This window comes from Leopardus geoffroyi, chromosome D3, assembly GCF_018350155.1.
Source record: "Leopardus geoffroyi isolate Oge1 chromosome D3, O.geoffroyi_Oge1_pat1.0, whole genome shotgun sequence".
Taxonomy (NCBI): Eukaryota; Metazoa; Chordata; class Mammalia; order Carnivora; family Felidae; genus Leopardus; species Leopardus geoffroyi.
Window position 1 is genome coordinate 27304567 of NC_059339.1, and position 23415 is coordinate 27327981.

The 23415-nt window shown below is 55.9% G+C and overlaps 1 protein-coding gene across 12 annotated transcripts; it reads right to left on the bottom strand.

Annotated features, from left to right (window-relative positions):
- Window positions 1-567: 567 nt before the first annotated feature.
- Window positions 568-23378, bottom strand: LOC123587932 (sphingomyelin phosphodiesterase 4). Of its 12 annotated transcripts, none has more exons than XM_045458028.1 (20): window positions 23199-23378; window positions 20802-20885; window positions 19258-19344; window positions 18253-18395; window positions 18027-18102; window positions 17326-17434; window positions 17165-17217; window positions 16499-16650; window positions 14439-14571; window positions 12816-12887; window positions 9456-9542; window positions 6746-6891; window positions 5868-5958; window positions 5126-5226; window positions 4366-4529; window positions 3664-3869; window positions 2834-3067; window positions 2480-2611; window positions 2155-2283; window positions 568-2040 (listed from the first exon to the last, which is right to left on the bottom strand). In XM_045458028.1, the coding sequence occupies exons 1-20, from the start codon at window positions 23271-23273 to the stop codon at window positions 1711-1713; spliced, it is 2604 nt and encodes an 867-aa protein (XP_045313984.1). In that variant the 5' UTR covers window positions 23274-23378; the 3' UTR covers window positions 568-1710. The 12 variants fall into 12 exon arrangements, with proteins under 12 accessions (XP_045313984.1, XP_045313985.1, XP_045313982.1 ...); XM_045458029.1 differs by lacking the exon at window positions 23199-23378 and adding an exon at window positions 22959-23127; XM_045458026.1 differs by lacking the exon at window positions 23199-23378 and adding an exon at window positions 22417-23121.
- Window positions 23379-23415: the final 37 nt, after the last annotated feature.

Genomic DNA, 23415 nt, shown 5'->3' on the forward strand with positions numbered 1-23415 from the left:
GGGCCGGAAGGTGCACGGTTCGGTTCCCAGCTGCACACACAACCCTCGGAGCTTCCGGGAGTCACAGGAAGTTTGACTCACATCCTGGGGTTGCCAGCTTTTTGTATTAAGGCCACCCCTGACGTGCTGAGTAGAAGGCAGAATTCTCCCAGCATAGGGGCCCCTGCGTGGCTCAGTTAAGTGACCCACTCTTGATTTTGGCTCAGGTCATGATCTCGTGGTTCGTGGGTTCGAGCCCCACGTGGGGCTCTGTGCTGACAGCGTGGAGCCTGTTTGGGATTCTACTAAGTAAAAACTTAAAAATAATTCTCCCAGCTTAGATACAGTTCAGGGCCCATGCTGGCTGAGGCCAACTCTGGGCCTGGTTCCCAGAGCTCTCGGAGGCCTGCCCTCTCCCATCATGGCCACTTAGGGGTTTATGGCTGCCTTGGTCTGTTGCTGCTGTAAACAAACCCACCGTCCCCCTGGGAAGGACAATGGTGCCCTCAGTGGTCTCTGCCAACCCCAGCTGTTTGGGAGACCTGTGCAGACGACCGTGCTGGAGGCTGAGCCCTGGGACCACAAGACTCGGGAGCAAAAACAGCTTTATTCAGATCTGTGGTCAGTTACAAACTTGGTTTGTTTTTTGGTCACAGGCCCCAGAATGCCATTATTCTGAGTCCACATCAAAATACAAAGCTCAACATTTAGTTTGGAAACTTAAAAAAACCCAAAACACCCAAAACAAAGGTTTGGTTTAAAATCGTCGTTGAGATGTTCTCTCTGGTGCGTCCCCTGTAAGATGAATGCACGTGCTTGAGACCCTGTGGGGATGACTTTCGACAGAGAACATGAAATTGTTGTGTAGTATGAACATTCACATGTCATCAAAAAGTTAGTGTCTTTGCACTCGATTTTACTGAAGGTACAAACAATGCCTTTGACCATCTTTGGTTGCAGCACCAGACGATGCCCAACTCCCATGGCCCAGCCCATGGGACAAGCGAGCCTGTCCCGGATGAGGCAGTGACGCTGGGCTGCCACCAAGCAACGCGCTTAATGGCTTGGGGGCCAGGAGGGAGCCAGAGGTGAAGCACTGTCCCACTGAGCATCTGTGCTCCTGGAGGATCTTTTCTTCTAGAAAGTGGAGCTGTAGGGCCCAGCCCCAGAATTGCTGGCAATGCGTGAAGAATGACCCTCACTTTGCCAAAGGCGATGGCAAAATCTAGGTTTAAAGTTAGGAATCAGAGAACCATCCTCTAACTTTCTCAGGAACCTCTAGGGTTTTGGAATCTTCTCTGGAACCAGACACTGAGGGACCGTCCTGCTGTCGGCAGGGAGAGGAGAGGCACGCCACCTTGCCAACCTTAAGGATGGCGAGGCCCCTCCTGGGCAGCACTGCCTCCCAGGCCTCACACAGCTAGACCCTGGGGCGTCAGGTTGGAGAAAGGCCTGGAGGCCCATTTCACTGCAGGGCCTGTGGCTGAGGGAAGCAGGGAGGACCGAGTGGCTGGGTCCGGCACCGTCCTGTGACGCTAACAGGCCCTTTGATGTCACTCCCTTCCTTGCCAAGCCTGGACCACACCCTTCCGGTTTCATCTCCTCTTACGCGTGGCATGGCTCAGTGGCTGCAGGAAAGCGGCCCCCTAGCTCGGAGGTGGCCTCTCAGGCTCGAGCGAGAGGCTGTGTGGGCCTCTTGCTGGCGGCCCTGCATCGGCACCCGGCCTGAGGTCAGAGATGGTGCAGCTTGCTGCGCTCGGTGAGCAGCGTCATGGCCACAGCGTAGAGGAGGTAGCCCAGCACGAGGAGCAGGGCGCAAGGGAGGGGCCCAATACAGAACAGGGAGGCCACGAAGAAGGCCAGAAGCAGCGAGAGCAGCGTCCGGTAGCTGCCCAGGAAGCGCAGGCTGAGCCTAGGGCCCCGGGGACGGCGGGCCGCACACCCTCGTGCCACCGGGCTCAGCAGGTGCCTGTCTGCCAGCCCAGGCTCCGTGAGGTGGTACCGACAAAAGCTGCCGAGGAAGTCGGCACGGGAACACAGGGCTGCCATCGGGCCTGCAAACTGGGCAGAGACAGAGGCACGGGGAGTGGGCGCGGGCAGGGCCGCACGCTGCCCCGGCCTCTCCCCGAGGGTGGCAGGACCAGAGGCGGGGGCGGCCCTCCCGCGTGCACTCACCCTGCGGTTGATGGCGGAGGACAGCCGGAAGAGCACGCGGACCAGGCTGGCGATCTCATAGCTCCGGATGGGCTGCAGCTCTGAGTCACCCTGGTACTCGATGTCAAACCTTCGCAGCCCATTGATGATCTAGAAGCAGCAAAGGAGGCGAGCCCCGGGTGAAACCTGGGCCGTGCGAGCAGCCCTGCGAACACACCTCTGCGACGCCTCACAAGTGCGGTCTCCGCTGCCGGGCCTGCCGGGACAACAGGGCTCGGAGGCTCGGCCAGCGGGAGCCACGGCCACGCCGCCAGGAGAGCGGAGCCCTCTGGGGTGTGGCCCTTACCTGGTACCGGCCCAGGGGCGTGAGGATGAGCCCGTCCTCCCCCACGACGCAGTCTGGGAGCTGCTTCTTCCCATTCTCATCTTGAGTTGTCCCCAAGGCAAGCGTGAGCTGGGTGAGCTGAGCCTCGCTGAGCTGTGAGGGAGGAAGCCCCGTGAGGAGGCAGTGCCGCTTCCTGCTACCTGCCTTCACTCTCGGGGTGAAGGGAGGAGACTGGCCCCCCTGGGCCTCTAACGGCGACAGCAAGGGGGCCCAGACGTGACATCGTGGGCACGGGCTGTATCTCCCACGGGCTGGGCAGGGGATGAGGGCCGCGGGACCGAACGCCAGGAAGGGGACAGCTCCCCCGGCTCGTACTCGGAACATCTGGCACAGGTACTCCAGGGCCTTCTCCAGGTACTCGTCTGTCTTGCGGACACTGTCCTGCCCCATCTCGTCCAGGTCGTTGGCTGCGTAGGAGCCGTTCGTGTCTGTGGAGCAGAAGCCCAGCCACGACAGAAAGGGGCGGCCGGCCGTGCTCTCCCCGCACTGGTCAGAGATGGACTTGGCAGTCTGCTTGGCCTGCGTGATGAGCTGAGCCAGGCGCAAGACCTGCGGGGCATGGGGGCAGGTCAGCCAGCTCGGGTGGTGCCACCGCACGCCACCCAGCCACCGACAGGCTGGCAGGCGGACCTGGGGGCCCCCAGCAGGCCAGGAGGAGGCCAGGGTCTTTCAAGACTAAGACGTGCATATTCTACGTGTGTGTGTGTGTGTGTGTGTGTGTGTGTGCGTGTGTATTTCCTTTGGAGAGACACAGAGGCAGACTGTGAGCAGGGGAGGGGCAGAGAGAGAGGGAGACACAGAATCCAAAGCAGGCTCCAGGCTCCAGTTGTCAGCACAGAGCCCGATGTGGGGCTCGAACTCAGGAGCCCTGAGATCATGACCTGAACCAAAGTCAGACACTTAACTCACTGAGCCACCAGGCGCCCCCAAGACGCCCATATTCTAAATGTGAAAACTTTCTAGCAAGTGCTGCCTTTATCATCAGAAAAAACGTAGACCGCACTGAAAAAAGAAAAAAAGCCAAGGTACAGCAGCGTCCACCAACACCCAACCTTCCTCCTTCCGTACAACACGTGTGCTCTCCCTGGCCCTGCTGTTGCCACGGCTTCGGGACGGCCGTGTGGCCTGGGGGAGCCCCAACTCACCAGCGTCCGGACCTCGGGCCCGAACATTGGGGTGTACTTGCAGTCCTGGCCCTCCAGGCTGTAAACGTGGCTCTTCACCTTGAAGGAGGCGTCTGTGACGGCTGGGGGCCACGAGGACAGGAAGCTGCCGGTGAAAGTGGGAGCTGTGAAGAGTCGGTGCTGGCGGTGTGGGATGACGAGTTCTGGCTCCAGGAACAGCTGTTCCCCTGGAAAGCAGAACCCGACTCTGGCTTCAGCTTCCATGGCACCAAACAGCCAGTAGCCGCTGGCTGGCTTCCTGGGTGCCGCTGAGGCTTCCGAGGGATAGGGACCGAGTGGCACAGGGGCCCAACTCCTAATGTTCCTGGAGCCCCCACCAGTCTCAACAGGAAGGCCGACATGCACAAAAGAAAACCAGAGAAGCTAACACCCGATAAAGCCATCTAAGACACGACACGGGCCAAGACTGCTTTCTCATGCCACCAAGAGTCACCAGGGAGACACAGCTCTGAGCTCTGCTTCCCCCGCCCAGCACCCCCGCAGCTCCTGCCTGGCACGCGTGCCACAGGGAAGGCAGGATGCCGCTAGGCTCCGACGTCCACCCCGCCACCGTGCACCAGGAGTCCCCGTGGCACCTCTGCCAGCCCACCGCGAGCCCGTGAGGCACATGCAGGGTCCGTGGGTCCCTCTCTAAGTGCTGCTTCCCTCTGGCTGAGGGCTTACCTTTCTGGATCATTTCAGCCAGGTTGGGCTGGGCAAAGACTTTGGCCACTCGGAATACCATGAGCGCGTTCTTGGGGCTGACCAGGTCGGTGCGGAGCGCGCGGCTCAGGAAGCCCACAAAAAGCTTGGTGTACATCAGCAGATTCTCCTGCACAAAGGGTGCCCTGGGGACCAGGCAGTGCATCAGGGCCCAGAACTCCCACTGGAGGCAGGACTACACCAGTCTATGCCCCCGCTTCACTAGCGCTCTCTTCCTTGGGTTCCAGGTTCTCCCCTGCCACGACCTCATCGTGGCTGAGGGACCAGGGCTGGGGGCAAGGGAGGAGGCACAAGGGAGGCAGGGAAGACCTAGGCCTCCTATAGACGGCGCAATCCGCTGTAGGATGCGGCCCTTCCCGAGAGGGCCAAAGCCTCCGCAGCAGAGGCTGGCCCGGGCACCAGAAGGAGCACAAGGAAGGCAGTCGTGGAGAGGAGGCGCTGGCGGAGGCTGGGGGGTTGGCCGTGAGGGCGGGAGGGGAGGCGGTGGTGGCTGCTATGCAGAACGCTAGTGAAGACGGGTCGAGGGGTGCTTGGGGGCGAGTGCAAACATACATCTGAGGGGAGACAGTCAACGGCAAGGGGACAGCACAGAGGAGTCACCAGCTGTTTCTGTGGGAGATCAAGCCCAGGGCCCAGACAACAAAGCACAGTCAAGGAGGGAGGGGCCTGTGCCCCACCTGGAAGCAGGTCCCCCTAGGGAGGACAACGGGCCGGGGCTCACCATCTCTCCGACACACACCGGGCCTGGCAGTCGCTGCTCTGAGCCTGCTTCTCAGGTGCATACCTCCAGGGCTGTAGGTAGCTCAGCCACATCTCCAGGACCTGGTGGGACACGTGTGCCCTGAGGGCCTGGAGGCTGGCATTCTGCTGGGCTGTGGGGCTGGGGCTTTGGTCCAGATCCTTGGGTGGCCTGGAGCTCGGCTCCCGGCAGGCAGCTCAGGTAAGGAGGGGGTGATCCTAACCGTGGGGCTTCGGTTCTCCTGGAGGTGTTACCACGTTCTCTTCCCACCCGCCACTCCGAGAGGGAGCAGGAGGGAACTCCGCATCCCCTATGATGTTTCTTTTTTCATCTTTAATTAAAATGATTTTTTTAACCTGCAGATAGCTGACACACAACGTTACATTAGTTTTAACCCTTAGGATATGTAACCCTCGTGCCAGCCCTTCGGAAGCGAGTGTGGAACGTGTGGAACACAGGAGTGCTTTCCCCAGCTGAGGGAGCCTGTGAGGCTCAGTGGGGCTGGGAACCCACCCAGCGTGGACCCACTGGGTTCCAGGTCAGGGCAGACAGCTTTTCTGTACCTGGGGGTTGGCTCTGAAAACTCAAATGAGCAGAACAACGTGACCCACCAATGTGACCCTCAGCAGCAATAGCTGATTCCTTCCTGCATCCGCCCCACGGGACCTCCCTCATCAGGCACAGAGGGCAAAGACAAAGAAAGCAAGATGGGGCTGACACTCACGGCTCTGAAGGACGCATCCAGGGGCCAGTGGCCAAAGCAGTGCTGCAGGAAAAGGTAGAGTTTCTGCTGGACAAACCTCGGGACGGCGGCCCTGCAGGGGAGGGGAGGCGAGGAGAGGGTCCCCTCATAGGTGAGCCAAGTGGCTCCCGGTTCCGAGGGCCAGCTCTGCCGGGGTGAACACTGGGCACCCCTGAAGGTAACGCCTCCTATTTTGGGCCCCATTTTTCACAAAGAAACCAAAGTTCAGAGAGATTAGGGAATGTCCCAAGGACACACAGCACACAAGCGGTTGACCTAGTATGGCTCCTGTGACCATCTCTGCTTGGGTCACCACACACAAGTCACCTGCTCTGCTGGCCCCAGTTGGCCTAGGAGTCAGGCCACCGTCCTGGCCCTTTTGACAGAAGGACTGGGGGAGCAGAGGGGAAGAGGAGGGGGAGGGTGCAGCACAGAGCTCAGTCTCCCATGACAAATGAGCCACTTTGCAGTGAAGGCACTCCCAGCCCATCGGCTTTCCTGGGCATTCTGAGTGCGGTCAATGTAGATCTTCCACTCTGCCCACACTGGGGAGGAGGGGACAAGACAGGGCAACAAGATGGGGCCTCTTTCTGGCCAGCCTGGCTCTTTCTACTGAAGACGGCAGGCCTGGAAGGAAAGGCCGTGGCAGCCAGGCAGCCCCCACCCGCCTGTGGAGCCAGAGGAGGCGTCGGGAAACAGACCCAGGAGGGGTCAAGGTGATTTCCCACCTGCCCCACCCTGCAGACGCCTCACAGGCCGACCCCATGCCCTAAGGATAGGTTACTGTGGGCAACAAGTATGTGCAGTAGGAGGCAGTGGCAGCCAGGGACACGGGAGGCCTGTGCATGCCCTGTACCCACCGTTTGAACTCCTCCAGGGGACTGGTGGCGTGAGAGTGGGTGGAGGGAGAGACCTGCTCAGGCTTCAGGCTGTTGGAAAAGGCGTGCAGATGCTTTAGCAGCAGGCGCACCACCAACACGTGCTCCTCCGTGGGTGTGAACGACTCCTGAGGTTGAGGGGGAGCTGTGTCAGGACCCAGACTGGTCCCAGGGTGGGGCCCCCAGGCCTGGCCATGTATGTCCCGCCCAGGACCACTTCTCCCCGACAGGATGTGTGGGCCACCCACCCACAGGGCCCTCCCTGGGCCTGGCACGCAGCAGATAGACCTCGCATGCCAGCTCTGAGACCCGCTAAGAGCACGCAAGGCAGGGCGGGACGGGACGGCTTTGCTAAAGCAGACCTGAATGCTTCCCTGTGTGCTTCCAACCCCTTCTTGCACCCTCTGTGGTTGACTCGGGTCATTGCTGCCCGGCCAAGTCCTCGGGGGTCCCCCCCAACCCCTGGCCAGCCAGAGGAGGAGCAGGGGGCAAGGCAGGCCAGTATCCCACCCTGGATCCGGACTCAGGGTCTCCTGCCTGCCTCCCAGGTATATGAAGACAGCTCGCTGGGGCCCATGGCTTCCTTTTTCAGGGAGAAACACTCCCAAATTCCTTCTCCTGCTGTAACCCTCACCCTTCCATCCACTTCCTGTCCTGGACACAGCCAGCTGGGGCTTGGCGCAGGGTGGCCCTTCCTCTATTGCTAACAGCCCTGCCGTCAGCACAAGACAAGAGTGCTTTCTATCTTGTCAGGTGAAATTCTCGTTCACAAGGTTCAAGTAGGATCTTTAAGACCCAGCCCCGAGAGGAAAGCCTGTCTGCTGGCTCTTCTGTGACGGAATACAGGATGGAGTCTCCAGAGTGGCAGAGGACGGCACCGGCAGGATACGCTGCCTCCGGCTCCCAGCTCTGGGGTGCCCGGACGCGCTCCTCTCCCCACACTCACCCCCCAGGCCTCTGGGACCCCCACAACCTCGATAGAGCTTTCGGCAGCCTAGTCCAAATCCTGAGCAATGTTGAGGCTGGCACAAGCCGTGCCTCCTGGCACAGCCCGGGCACCCAGTCACAGCCCCACCACTGCCCGCGGCACTGCCTTCTCCGCTCTCCTTGCCATGGATCTGTCTCCACAGGCCTAGGCAACACACCACACGACTCGATATGACTGCGGGGGAAGCTACGGGGCTTCAGGAGGAGATTTTCTTCTGCTTATCTGTAAGCTTAAGCGATGAACTTGCATCATTTGAACAACAAAAAAAACGTAAGATATTTTCACAGTAACGGAGGATCAGAGGGCACTGTTGCCAGGCTGTGACTCCCCCCAGGAGCCTCCCCCTTTCTCATTCCTGGCCCCTCGCCGACCCACCCACCATCTCCCTAGCAGAGGACAGAGCATTTGCACTGAACCGGGAAGCTCCTTGGGCTATCTTCCCTCTGGACAGAAGCCAAACCTTTCTTCTCATCCCCCCCCCCCCCCCCCCCCCGCCGAGAGCCAAATCCCCACAGGAATCCAGCCACCGCTGCTGTAAGTGGGCCTCCTCCACCCGCATGGCCGCTAGGGACACTTTCCCAAAGCCAGTGGCATTTCTCACTGGGCCCAGCCCTTCTCAGCTCAGCAACCCTTCCCATGGTGGGTGGGGGGAGGGCTCTTACCCCTCCTGCTGTGCACTTTTCTCCAGGGATGCTGCTCTTGGCCAAGTGAGCCCTTCCCCAACACATGCTGGAGTGGTACCACTTCTGTGCTAAACCCGCCCCCGCTGGTCCTTCTGGATCATTCTCTTCCCTCTTCCCTGTGGCTGCTGCTTCTGAGTGGGAACCCTGTGCGCACTCACCACCCCATCCCAGCAAACGTGATTTCTTATCTTGTGCTCAAATAGCAGGTTAAATGTGGTGTGCTCCCACTGAGGGGGAACTGGACAGACCCCTGGCCTCGAGCATGGGATCTAGATGCATGCTTTCTGCCCAAACTTCCTGACATTCATCTCATGAATCCATGAACTACGAGACTCCATCTGCCCTGAAACAGCCTGTAGTCCTGCACTCCATCTACCGACCTCAAGACTTCAAACCCGTCCACACTGGTCATCTCTGCCTAAAGCAGACCAGTCTCCGTGAGGCCCTCTCTCGCTCTCGCCTACCTCTGTGGGAGCACAAAAGTCCACAAGAGGCCAGGCCCCAGCATGCTCAAGGACCAACAGCCTCTCCAGGCTAGGGGACGAAGCCCTTGTCCTCCCTGCCCCTTGGCCTCACACAGGCTTGGGATTGACAGACCATGCCACCATGAGCCTTGGGGCTTCCCTGGGCTCAGTCAGTTCCTAGGTACCAGGCCCGCAAAGCCAGGCAGGCCACTGCGAAGGCCACACTGTTTCCGCTCCCTCAACCCAGGGCCAAGCACAGAAGTCACCAACTCCCAAGAGCCTACCACATTCCAACTGGCTTGGGGCTTGGCCAGGCAGATCTGGTGGCCCCACACCCCAAACCCGGGCTAGTCTACCAAGCTGAGGGCTGAGCCAGGCTAAAGACGGATGCCTGCCACCATCCCCAACACACACTGGCCTCACTCTGCTTGGAACTGGCCTGAATCACCCCAGTTGGCCCCCGGCCGGACCCTCGCTTTACCACTGCACTGCCATGCGCTCCATGGCTCACACCACAGGGCAGGGGTGAAACAAAACAATATGAGAGCGGCCAGTACTTGGTAGGCGTGGAGGGCCTGGAGGCTGGGTTGGGCAGGGCTGTGGAGGGCGCTGGAGACACTGAGTCGGTAGTGCAGAACCTCCAGCTGAGAGACAACAAAACAGAGAAGCCAAGAACAGGCAGGGAGGGCAGAGGACAGGGCAGGGGACAGGAGGGGAGAGACCGGGGAGGGGACAGCAGGGAGAGAAAGACAAAAATGAGCCCAGAAGTAAGGAGAGAAAACAAAAAAAAACAAAAACAAAAACAAAAACAAAAGCACGTCAGTGACAATCCAAACAATCACAGCCCAGCAGCCTCAGACCAATGGACACCACCCTCTCAGCCGCCCAGACGGAGCCCTTCCTGGTGGGCAGACTAGAGCCAGGCCCAAGGGGTGCTCTTCCACCTGCCAGGCAGAGGGACAGACAGACCCTCAAGGTCACTTGGGCAGCCTCCTTCATGTCTCTGGGGCCTGAAGTTCTCTCCAGCTCCCTGAGGTCAGCCTGACTCACTTTCCTTCCAGAGGGTCCTGCCCTCCCCCAACCCCGAATGCTCTGTGTGCAGCGTGTGCACACTGGAGCCCACCAGGATCCCAGGAGTCTTGCTGGGACACACTGATGGCCACCAAGGCCCTGAAGGCCCCGAGGCTCCGAAGAGAAAGTTTTGAGGAGCTAGTTCCAGATGGAGACCTCTTTGCTCAAGAAAGAAAAATTTGTAACTTATTGGACTTCCCTGTGTTGTCCCAAGAAGAAATTTACCAAACTGATATATGATGAGATCAGTTCCTAGGTGTCAAAGATCCAATCAGCGACCCCTCCTGAATGGGGCTGATTCCCAGGGTGGCACAGAGGCAAGCAAGGTTTAGCTCACCAGGCCTGACACCTTCCACACCCCACGTTCCCGAAATCGTTAAAGGTAACGTGGACACTCATGGGTTCGAATCCTGGGAGACCCACCTCTCGTACCTCACCAGGACTCCCCAACTCCAGACACACAGAGCCCTCCATCAGTCCCGACGGGCCCCAAGAATCTGGTCATGGCCACACACACCCAGAGGCAGCTGGAACCCTGAGGCTGGGACAGCCTGGGCCATGGGGGATGACAGCAGAGCTGGCTTAAGCTGTCCACCCCTACCCCACCTCTGCCCTGCCCCGCTGCAGCGACAAGGCCTGCTAAAGCAGTCCCCCTTAGCCAAGCACAACCCAGAGCCGGCCCTGGCACACATCCTGCCCTGGGAGGGCCATGCCTCCCACCGCGTACCATGCTTCACACGGGAGAGGTCAGAATGCATGTGCCAGACCTCGAGGAGACAGGCACAGCCACAGACGCGCAGAGCAGGGGCAGGAAGCAGCACAGCAAGGAGGTGTCTGCCCTTCATGGCCTTCCTCTGGGCCAGACCCGGGCTCAGCGACAGCTCTCAGTGAGGAATCAGGGAGCACACGGTTCCCCTGTTGGGGGTCTGCCCAGCCTGCAGGAACACAGTGCAGGCCCCACAGTGTCCTGCAGGAATATGCGGTCTTTACCGACCATCTGACTCTCCTGAAGCCCTCCCTGCCCAGTAAGCTGAGGCAGAGCAGAGGCCCGGGCTGTAAGGAGCGAGCATACGCTCCGGACCCAGGCTAGGCATGGAAGCACCATGGGACCTCTCAGAGCTGCGTTTCCTTCATCTTTCACATCAGGAAAACTGACCCCAAGGCTAGGATTTCCAAACGGCACAGCACAGGCCTGGGTAAATGGTAAGGAGCCTCAGGTGAAGCAGACCTCCACGGCTGTCCTTCTCCCCTTCCCACACACCAGGTTTTCTTAGGTTTTGCTTTCAGCCTCAATAGGAGGCAAAGACAAATAGGAAACAAAACAAAACAAAACAAAACACAACTAAACACCTCAATGGGTACCTGGTGGGGGCTTCCCAGTCGCCCCCTGACTACCAGTCATTCTGAGCAGCTCTCCCCTGCCCTGTGGTCTGGCCAAGAGGAAGCAAACGTGAGGAAGAAGGGGAAGGCTCCCCTGCTCCGGCAGGGACGGCCCACCCTCCTCCCTCGTATAGGGCTCGGGATCCTCACAGGAGACAATCCAGAGGACCTCTGTGACTGGCAGATCTGCTAAAAATGACAGTGAATGTGCTCCCCCTGGCTCAGAAGACAGAACGAGCAGATGGGAAGGCAATGCAGCAAAGCAGCCCCTGCCTCTGCAAAAGCCACATGCACAGGGGCTGAGTGAGCCCCCAGGGCCCTAGGGGGAAGCCTGGCCCCTGACCCCCGTGCACCAGCCAGGAACATGCAGCCAGTCCACTGTGGAAGCAGCAATGGCAGTGCAAGCACTTAGTAACGCGAGAGGCCCAAGACAGAGTTCTGGCTTTCCCTCTCTTCCCTGTGCAGTCAAGGACAGAGATTTGGGTCACTCTGCACTTTAAGAGAGCAGTGGTTGGGGGCTGCTCCCCAAATGGGTACTCAGAAGGGCAGCAGAGAAGCAGAACTGGTTGCCAACACTTTGCAGAACCACCACCACTTGCTGGAATCACAGAGGGAAGGTCACAGGCCACCCTCGTGAATTTTAGCCTATAGAGTGTTAATTCGTAAGGAATCTCTCAAGAATTCTGTCTGGCGTTGACAAAAGCAAAGTCTGAGGAGCAAACACAGAAGCGCACAGAAGCCACAGATCACACAGTTGGTTACAGGCCCCAGTTCACACGTTTCAGGCTGCTTCATGGAGCGTGAACCTAGGTGCCCACCCTGCCTAATAAGAGGCGAACAGAGCTGTTGTACTCTGACGAGTCCAGTAGGCCGCCGGCCCTGGGAACGTTCCAGGGACACAGCTGCCTTCACGCCTCTGCAAATGAGCATGCTGCCCTGTGAGGGAAGAGAAGGGAAAAAGAGGAGGAGACAGGCCAGGCTGCATGCAGGGAGGCATCAGATCCCACCCACTGCAGAAAGGGCTGCCTGCCAATGCTCTGGAGGAGGTGGAAGGCAGTATGGGCACCAAGGTGAGCGAAGTCGGCCGGGTGCCACCTCAGCAGGAAAGCAGGAGACGCTGTGATAGCAGAGGGAACAGGCCCGGATGTGACTCCCAGAGGCATCCGCAGCTCTCCTGGCCCCAGAGCACGAGCACCACAACCTCAGCCATTCCGGCTGCCAGGGAGGGGGCTCTGGAAATAGCATGGGGAGGACCCCAGAGAGGACAGGCCTCCAGCCCGCAGGGTGCAAGCCCACCACAGAATGAAACCCACCTGCCGTCTGGCATCAGAGTAAGGGGTGATGGTGAGTTTCTGCTTCCCACCATCCAGCCCTTGACAACGAGCTGAGATCAAGGACAAGAAGCAGCAGGTGGACCAGGCACACCAGGGCCAGAGCAGAGGGGATGAAAAAGTGTGGCAACCTACCTTGGCGTGAGGGGACTGCATTTTTTGGTACATCTCCAAGGAATAATGATGAAGCCACATTTCAACAAAAACCTGCAAGAGAGCACTGGATGGTCAAATGGTTTCCATCTAAGGTATCACAGCCATTCCAGGGGCAGGTCTTTTCAACCAACGGTGTTGGGAAAACTGGATATCTACATGCAAAAGAATAAAGCTGGACCTTTACTTCACACCATGAAAAATAAATAACTCAGAATGGATGAAAGGCATACATGTAAGAGCTAAGACTTAAAACTCTTAGCACAAACTGTGGGCAGAAAGCTTCAGGACACTGGACTGGGCTATGATTTCTAGCTCTAAAAGCACAGGCAACAAAAGAAACCAGACAAATTGGACTTGATGAAAATTCAAAAATATTTTGCACGTCAGAAGACATTATCCACAGAAAAAGGTCACCCACAGGATGGGGGAAAGTATTTACAAATCGTGTATGTGATAAAGAATGGATACCCAGAATATAAAGACAACTCCTAAAACTCAGCCACAAAAAAATAAAGCCACTCAATTAAAAAATGGGCAAAGGGCTTGAACAGACATTTCGCCAAAGACGTACCAATGGCCGATAAGGACACGAGTAGATACTCAAATCATCAATCATGAGGGAGGTGCAAATCAAAACCACAGGGAGACACCACCTCACATCCGTGAGGATGGCTATACTAAAAGATAGAAAATGATGGGCATTGGTAAGGTCGTGCACCGCTGACAGGAATATAAAATGGTACAGCCACTGTGGAAAATGGTATGGCGGCTCCTTAAAGTATTAAATAGAACTATCATATGACCCAGCAATTCCCCTTCAGGGTATATACCCCAAAGAACCGAAATCAGAATCTCTAAGAGATATCTGTACATCCATGTAGAAACAGCTATTCACAATAGCTAAAATGTGCTAACAACCCAAGTGGCCATCCATAGATGAACAGAAACACAAAAAGGGGAATATCCACATGACACAACATTATTGAACTCTGGGGCACCCGTGTGGCTCAGTTGGTTAAGCATTGGACTCTTGATTTCGGCTCAGGTCATGATCTCACGAATCATGAGATCAAGCCCTGTGTCAGGCTCTGCGCTGAGAATGGGGCCTGCTTAAGATTCTCTCTTGCGCCCCCTCTGCCCCTTTCCCCTGCTCGTGTGCATGCGCTCTCTCCCTAAAATAAAACAAACAAACAAAACCAAACAACGACAACAAAAACGCTACTGGGGCAGGGGTTTAATATCCAAATGACGGTGATCACAGGAAACATCTCCAGCAACGTGGGAACAGGTTGAAAATGTCGAAGGTGGGGAAAGCTTTTACACGGATCCAATGGAAACTGAGCAGCGCTCCTATTACCACGAGAAAGACAAAAGTCTTTGGAAAGGGGACGCTGGGATGAAAAATACTACCAATGACATACAGGTTAGACACATGGGCACGTTTCTTCTAGTCTGATTCCCACACGCCACAGCAGGAGAACACCAACAATTCAGAACCACTTTCAGGCTGAGGACAGTCTTTAGACCTCTGCCCCTGGGGGTGGAAGGTGGCCAGGCAGTTTATTTTGAAACAGAAGATGAGAAGAGCCTCCTCGCGCTCACCTGAAGCAGAGTTTCTGACCTCCAGATCTCATGGGAGGCAGGGTCTGCATTCACAGATGTCTGATGAGAGATGTGTCGCTTTAGGAGGCTGGTGTGGTGGAGGCCATAAGAAGCGAAGGGCATGGTTGGTGTTCTGAGGGAGACACAGGAAAAGGCCTTCGTTAGGGGATCCTGCTGGCACAACCAGGGGCAATCTCAACATCAACATCACTGGCAACAGTAACCATTACCACTTGTTGAATCATAGAACAACCCCCAAATCCATACAAATCCATATCGATACACACAATCAACAGACAGGAAGAAAAGTCTTTCCTACCACAGAATGCCCACTGATAACTATAGGATGAAACCAGACAGCTATCGTCTGGCAACCAACCAATTAATAACTGATTTGGCTGACGATCGTCAAGGGACACGAACACCACTGGTAATTACAGAATCTCAGTAGATCTTCCCAACAAATCCCTTTTGTTAATTAATTTAGGCACAAAGGACCCATTTAATTTTATGGTAGGAAAACCTGGCCAACACCCCCTTGGCCCAGCGATCAAGACAATGTTGCAAGCACACAGACTCCACGGGCTGCTGGGTCTAATCACTAGGAAATACCAGAGAACTTAAGATAAGGGCATTCTGCACACCTCCAGGCTGCACGCTTCAAAGGTGTTGAGGTCAGGAAACAGGGAAAGACTGAGAGAGTGTTCCAGACTGGAGGGGGACCAGAGCCAACCACACACAGAGAGTGACCCTCCCCCAGGTCCCAGCCAGGTGGCAAACATTAGTGGGGTAGACAGTGCAGCCCGAGTGGGGTTTGAGGCTTAGATGGCAGCCGGGTAGCAATATTAATTCCCTGACTTGGATGGAAGTGCAGGAGGCTGTGTAGGAGAATGCACTGGCTCTTAGGAAATACACTCCAAGACATTAAGAGGGAACAGGCATTGCATTTATAGCTTACTCAGATGGCCCAGAAAAAACACATACAGATAAAGAATGAAATGATTCAGAAACGTAGGTGAAGGACTTATGAAAGTTTTTGGTTATTGTGGCAAGTTTTCTAGAAGTCTGAAATTCTGTGTTAAAACAAGCCAACAAAATCGGGCCCAGAGAACAGCTGGGCAACTGAAACCTGCCTCTGAGAGGGTGTGAACCTGGCCAGCCCTGGTCCTTCTTGGCCGCAGCATTACTGATGCCGGGGCAGCCTCTCCCCACCTCCGTGCCCCCACCTCCTCTTTTCAATCCCCCCTCCTTGGGCACATCTGTGCACACATGTGAGTTCTGGGTCACGGCACGGCACATGTCAGCAGATGTGGGGTGGGCCTGAACCTGCCTCCCAGGGAAGAAGGTACACCAGCAAGACTGAGGAGGGTGAGGAGCACAGCTGGCAGCTCCCAGGTCAGGAGCGTCTCCTGGGGAGAGGCGGCCAATGAGCCACTGGCTAAATGCACCCCGCCAAGGCCTCAGTTCACCCTCGAGTTGAGGCTGGCTGTACACTCCCGTCCTGCACGGTCTAGCCACAGCCCAGCCTTGGACTGGCACGAAAGGCTTTTTGCCCCAGGGCCTCTGGCTCAGGCCACGACCTGGTCCTGCAGCCTACACACATTCTTCCTGTTCTTATTCCTCCACATGTCAGCCCTGCTGTGGCCTGCCCACAGCCCCTTTCTCTCCAGCACCACCTGCCTAGTGCCATCAATCAGCCCTGGCAACACACCGCTTCAGTGTGGGGCTTGGATGCACATGTGGGGAGGGCTGCTGTGGGCAGAACACAGCCCACTCCCAGACCAAAGCCAGCCCTCGTCCTTGTGGCCACAGGACCTAATCACTGAAAACCCACACAGATGTCCTCCTTTACCCTCCTCTCCAGTCTGTGCTAGGGCAGCTGGGGTTGAGATCTCAGGCATAAGAAAAGTTGGGACACCATGAACAAAGAGTGGCACTACTGTCCCTATGAGCAATGCCCGCTGACCAGACCACCCCCTCATGGAAGAACCAGGCCTTAAAGGCTAGCCACAGGGCTGGGCCACCCCAGGCCAAGGGCCAGGGCAACCAGAGAGCCTTACCTGGGAGCGGGTGAGGGGTTGGGCCCCCCAGGACTGGAGGAGAGTGCGGGGAGCACACTGCCTTCTGTGGGCAGGAACCATGACAGGTATCTGTCCACGAGGATGAAATAGGCACAGTCTGAAGTTCGTATGTGGAGAGTCCCAGGGAGTGGCTGGAAAAGCAAATCTGCATTGGTGTGTAGCTCTGCGTGCCACCCTGGCTGCTAACCCCAGCAACGGCAGGGCTCAAATCACTGCACATGAGCCCTGGGACATGCGCCATATCCCAAGGGCCCGAACACAAGCACCTTGGGCAGTGCCAGGAGCAAAGTTCCCACCACAGGGGGCTAGACCCCACAGTCCTTTTCGGCACATGGGAAGATGACGTACAGCAAACTTCCTGGGCACCTCTGCCCTGCGCCCATGCCCAGTAAGCACTTCCTGTGGGAAGCCTTCCCGACTACCACTCGAGGCACCCAGGTCACCCCACATGACCTGTCAAATCCGCCCACCAGCCTGTCATCCTCACTAAGTGAGAATGGCCTGAAGGGCGAAGGCTGGAGGAGGATGCAAAGGAGGAGCTGGAGAAATGAGGTGGAGAGGGAAGAGAAAGAAAGTCCTAGGCCACAGCCCCCACCCTCCATGGGGGCTTTGGTAAAGAGCTGCTTAGGGGCATCCCTTTCGTACCTTTTGAGTGATGAGGCTCAAAGCAAAGAAGAACATGTAGTACTCGAACGGATCTGACGGCAGTGTCAGGGGGCAAACAGGCAGGGGTTGTTGGACCACCCTCAGCATTACGTCTTGGCCACCCATGGCCTCCCCACCCCTGGGGGACTGACAAAGGATACTGAGGGCCAGGTTCAGGCCGAGGCCCCCCGTCGGGGGGAACTGGACCTTGTTGTGGTACAGGGGGCTGTCGGGGAGCACGCGCTCCTGGATGGATGCCTTCACGGGGCCCTGCGGAGAGAGCGTGTTGGGCTTGTGGACAGGCTCTGGCAGGGCGCCCCATGCAGTGCAGCCTTTGGGAGGGGTGCGGTGGAGGCCACAGGCACTCAGACCCTGCCTGGGGGAGTGGTGCCGTCCTCTGGGTAGCACCAGAGCAAGAGGGCCTCCACTCAGAACGGTTCACGCCATCCTCAGGAACACCCGCAAACAGCAAGGGCAGCAGCCGTTTGAGTTTCTGAGCCTTGTCAAGCACTTGATGTTCCCCGTCTTCTTTGCTCCTCAAACCCCCTGAACAAGTCATCCCTTAATTCTGCCCCCTGGACCGGAGACTCAGAAAACCAGCAACTGGTCACATGGCCCTGCCTGCCACTCAGCCAGGTACAAACCAGGAGTGTGGCGCCTTCCCCATGGGCAGAGTTTGGAATGATCTTTAAAAAAAGCAGCCACTGAAGTTCTATGTGCCACGCCCCCTGGGCCCTGAGCAGACACCATGGTGCCGTGCCCACTGCCGCCGCCCCTCAAGCCCTGCCCGCCTCCCCCACGGCCGCAGCCGCTGTGCGGGGTGCTCTGCCCGAGCACGGCTCTCACCCCACGGCTTACTTACAGGCAGGTAGGAAACCGGAAAGTCAAACTTATAGTCTTCGGCCTGGAGCTTATAAACCAACTTCATCATTGGGCCACTGGAGATGAAATTAAAACAACAAAAACAGGGCAACGAACTGCAAACCATCTTGCTTTGACGGTTTCTGAGTTTTGAGAAATTCGGTGCTTCAAGAATGGGATCACCATGAGGAAACATCCGGCCCCTCTCAGGTGACAAACCTACCTACCCGGGGTCTAGAAACTCCATTGCAATGCTGTACTCCACAGGGCTCACTCGCCCCTGTAAGCAGCGGAGGTTCCAGCCAACGAGGACACCGTCCAGGCTGCCGAAAATGCTCTCTACCAGCCACGGGAAGATGGCGTGCAGCTCCTGAAATGGGTGTGCAGGGGAGGCTGCGGGCAGGCTTGCTGAGGACCGGTGCCCACTGCCGGGCTCCATGCCACGTGAGCCTCCCACCCAGTCCAGCCCCGTGCCACAAACTGCCCACCTCGTCCATGGAGTGTGTACACATGAACTGGAAATTTCTGGAGTCACTGACCACCCCTGATGACATTCCTGTGATCGTCGGTGAGAATCCTTGTCCAGGCCAGCTGCCTGGGCTTACACTACTATTTGATAATTCTGGGTGTGATTTAAATGTATCTTTTCAGTATTTTCATCAGGGTTTCTCAATCTTTTTGAGCTGGATGCTTCCTTGTTGGGGTGGGGATTGTCCTGTGCATTTGGGGATACTTACTAGCACACTTGGTCCCTACCCACTTGATGCCAGTAGCACCCTCCCCTGTGTGACAACCAAAAATGTCTCCAGACGGTGCTAAGTATCCCATGCAGGACAGAAGCACCTGTGGCTGAGAACCCCTGGCCTACATGCTGACATGTTTAAATGTGTCCATACACGTGACAGTTACAATACTGGGTCAAGCCTCTGTCCAGGGCAATGCTCAGAGGTAGGAATCAGGGGCTTATATAAGAACATTTTTCAGGGGTGCCTGGTGGCTCAGTCGGTTAGGCATCTGGCTCTTGATTTCCACTCAGGTCATGAGTGGACTTGATCAGTTCACAGGATCAAGCCCTGCACGGGGCTCTGCCTGGACAGCACAGAGTCTGCTTGGGATATTCTTTCTGTCTCTCTCTCTCTCTCTCTCTCTCTCAAAATAAATAAATAAACTTAAAAAAAATGTTTTTCAACGAGTATGAGACATGCCCCAAGGAGATGCTAGCACAGCTGTACCTTTGCTGGAAAATCCTCAATGACTTTAACCAAGTCTTGGCACCGCTGTGCAAAAGGCTTATTTACAGAGTCAGCTTTCAGGCTAGCCTAGAAGATAGAACAAACCAAAAAGATCATGAGCATATTCACTTGGGGGCTTTTGCGGTTATCCTGGCTCGAATCAAAACAGAAATCCAAATGATAGGTAGGAGTCAGACATACCACCGGCCTGGTTCCCCGGCACCTCGTGCCTCTGTCAGTGGCCTAAAGGACACGACTAGGAGACGCCTTGGCTCTCTACATCGCCAACTCTCAGGCTTCTTCCCTGCACCCTCTGTCAGGCATCCCCACTTATAGCAGAGAACTGCACATTTGCATGACCGAAGTGACTTCCACACAATCCATAAGCAGGGGGTCAGCTCCAGGGTCAGTCCCACAACCAGAAGAGGATGCTTATGCGTAGGGCACCCCTCAGAGACCACAGGGTACTCACTGAGTGCATACACGTGAACTGGAAATTTCCCATGTGATGACCCCCTGTGATGACCCCACTGTGATCATCAGTGAGGATGCCCAGCAAAATGAGAGTGACAGAAGGCCTCTTAACCAAGCTACCCTTTATTCAGTAGGTAACAAACCAACTAAACTCACTATCTTAAGAAACAAGGCACGCAGGTGAGAAATGATAGACAGCTTTAACCAAATGTTGACACTAATCATGAAGGTGATGGACAGGCTAGGAAATTCAGGACAAGAATGAAGGAAATCTACCCAAGGTCATGGGGTATGGATTAAGATCAGGAGAAAATATCAGAATGTGAACCAAGAGGGCTCTGCCCAAGGATACCTAAGGCCTTAGCCACCTCTAAATGAAGGTGGTGTCTCAGTCAGAGGTGGAAACCTGGGCTGTTGCAGCCACGGAGGGTGGGGAGGTTAGCAGCATGCCTGGTCTCTACCCACTCGATGCCAGAGGCACTGCATCTGTTGGCTCTAGAGGGTGCACCATGGAAGGATGTCCTTCTGAATAAATGTTTACGAGAAGTATCTTCTGGGACCTGAAATTAGGAATCCTCACCACTGATATCTGCCTCACACCTAACTTCTTGGTGTCATGTTTAATACTTAGAGTACAGTCCTGGTTGCCCCCAGCACCGCAGGGTCCCTGTCCCTCCATTGTCCAGGGATGACAGTACGATTATTAGAATATCCCATCAATGTGTAAAGGTTTACAAGACATGAAAATTCTGATGTATATCCTTTCCCGTGCTCCTCCCCAGACCTCAGGAAGCAGTAAAAATGGCACGTGAACCAACTTATCTTGTAGGTAAGAAGCTCCTCTTGTAGATTAGAAAAACAGGGCTCAGAGGCTGAGTAAACCCAAGGTCCTACACCATTAGGGGGCAGAGCCAAGTCTAAGGATTCTAATCCCAAGTCCAACGTTCTTTTCCTCACATGCCCCTCAGGAAACCACCAGTGCAAAGTTCAAGTCAGTGGATAGGACTCTCAAGTCCCTCAGCTGTAGAACCATCATCTCACTGACCCTCACGCGGGCAACTGACACTTACCAGGAGGAAGCTGGGCTGCTGCAGGTGAGGGAACGCCATAGCAGCCTCCTGGGGAACGTTGAAAACGGCCACCTTAGGAAACCACTGTGAAAAAACCAAGGCGAAATCTCAACATCTGCCACACGACACTATACTACAGCACAGCCTGTGCTGCCAAGTTTCACGTTTTACAAAAACGCTGTTCTGATGCAGTACGTGGTGGCCAGCTTCAGAGCCAAGTTCGCAGTGGCGAATCTGTAAAGCTTGTACGGCACTTGCTGTGTGGCACGCCTGGTTCTAAGGACCCTCCACGTATTTCCTCATTTAATACTCAGTGGTAGGCAGAATGTTAAAGATAGCCCTCCACGATTCAACCAAATGCTCATTCAGGTCCTGTGAAGGAATTCTGCAGATACAATTGAAGTCTCAAGTGGGCGGACCCTAAGATATGGAGCAGTTCCCATTGCCAGCCAGTAAGGAAATGGGGACCTTAGTTCTGCAGCCCGAAGGAAGTGGATTCTGCCAGCAACTCGAAGAAGCTTGGAAAGATTTTTCCTGAGAGCCTCTAGGTAACAGCAAAGCCAACCAACACCTTGATTTCAGTCTTGTGATATCCTAAGCAGAGAATCCAGCCAAGCCCTCCTGGACTTGACTATAGAACTGTGAGATAATAAATGGACGCAGTCTTAAGCTGCTAAGTTTGTTAAGCAAGAACAGACTATACTTCCTCACAACAATCTGCTGGGCCAATACAGATAAAGAACTAGCAGCAGAGAGGAGGTAACTCACTTGCCCTCACTCAGCAGAGCCAAGACTCTAATATACTCATCTCCTAACACATCTCCCACAGAGACAGGTGGGTGAATCTCCCGAATGTCACCTGTGCTCTATGAGAATGAATGGAGGGGATGAGCAAGCTGGAGGAAGCTTTCGAACAAGCCATCAGAAAATCAGGAGCAACTCTTTAGATTCCCTTCTCTCTGACCACCCAGGTCAGAAAGTGAAAATATCCAGACTTGAACAGGAAGGGAGCCTGCCGAGTCCCACTGATGATGGCTTTCCTGGCACAGCTGTGCCCACAGCAAGAGTAAAGGTGCTGAGGTGGCAAATGAAAGTGTATGTGGATGGAGAAAGACTAGATGCAAGGAGGCTGTGAGGCAGTGGAGTTGAGGGGAGATGTGCATCTCTGCTTCTTGGCAATATAAGCATCTTCCAGGTTTTCTTCAATTCTTGATATTAGCTATCAAATTCAGGTGTCTTTTTTAAATGGTCATTTATTTATTTAGAGAGAGCACATGAGCAGAGGAGGGGCAGAGAGAGAGAGAGACAGAGAGAGAGAGAGAGAGAGAGAGAGAGAGAGAGAGAATCCCAAGCAAGCTCTGCACTTGAACCCATGAACAGCAAGACCGTGACCAGAGCCCAAACCACGAGTGATCAATCAATCAAGCCCAACCGAGCCATCCAGGCACCCGCTATCAAATTCAGTTTCAAGGAAAATGTAAACACTTTGCTCCTGAACCAAGTGGCCAGGAGAACACTGATTAAGATGACCAAAGCAGAAGGATCAAAGCAGCGTAAAATCTTGGCCTGTTTGCAAAGGGCAGAGCTTTAGAGATGATGAGGTGGAAGGAAGCACCTCCTTCTTAGACGAAGCCTGCATAGGCAGCAGCTTAAGAACTGAGGCCCAGAGGCACCAAAACACGGAGTATTTCCAAGAGAGGGCAGTGTCTCTTCTGCCCTGTTCTCTAACGCTGCCACAGCCTGGCTCGTCCATCACACCCTTCTCCGCTGTGTACCAAGTGTTCCCTTCATCCGCCACTTTACACCCACTTTCTTCAATGGCTGCTTCGGATCCTGTTGGGGTTTCTTCTCAGAGAGGCATCGCCAGTCATTCCAAGCAAATCACACTACTGCCAAGGCCTCCCTTTGGTTGCGCTCTGAGAAGCAGAGTATGTTCCCAGAGTACGCTCACAAGTATGCTGTTAAGTGAGCATGGGAGCTCCATATTACAGAAGACGAAACTGAGGCTCCCAAAGGTCGGTCCACACAGGGAGGAAGAGTCAGGCGAGAATCCACACCCGGCTCTTCCTCCCACACGGCCTGTGGAGCCCAAGGCTCAACTTTAACTTGAATCTCTCCTTCCGCCAACCCGTCAACGAACGTTAACCAAGCACCCACCAGGACCGGGTGTGCGAGGCGCGCGAGAAGGTGGCACGAGTGCGCAGCCCAGGAAGACGGCATGAGCGCACAGCCGAGCCCTTGGCTTCCCAGCCTGCCCGCCCGGCCGGGGGCAGGGCTACCGGCGCCGGGCCTGAGGCCTGCGGCTCGCGTAGAAACGGAAATGACTTAGGCGGAGGTCCGGAAGGGGGGGGGGGCCGGAACGCGGGGGCCGTCCCGCACGCGGCCCCAACCACTCACCTGTGGGACCCATAAAGTCGCCCGCCTAAGGGACGGAGACCGCCATTCGGCTACCCGGCGCCGAAATGTCGTCATCAAGCTGCGCTTGGCGTCACGCCTCCCCTGGCCTGGCGGGAAACGCACCGCTACCTCTGCGAGCAGTTACCTCAAAGGGCGCGTGCGCAAAGTGAAGGCCGGCGGGGTTTATGGGTTACACCTCCGGATGCGCGTGTGCAGC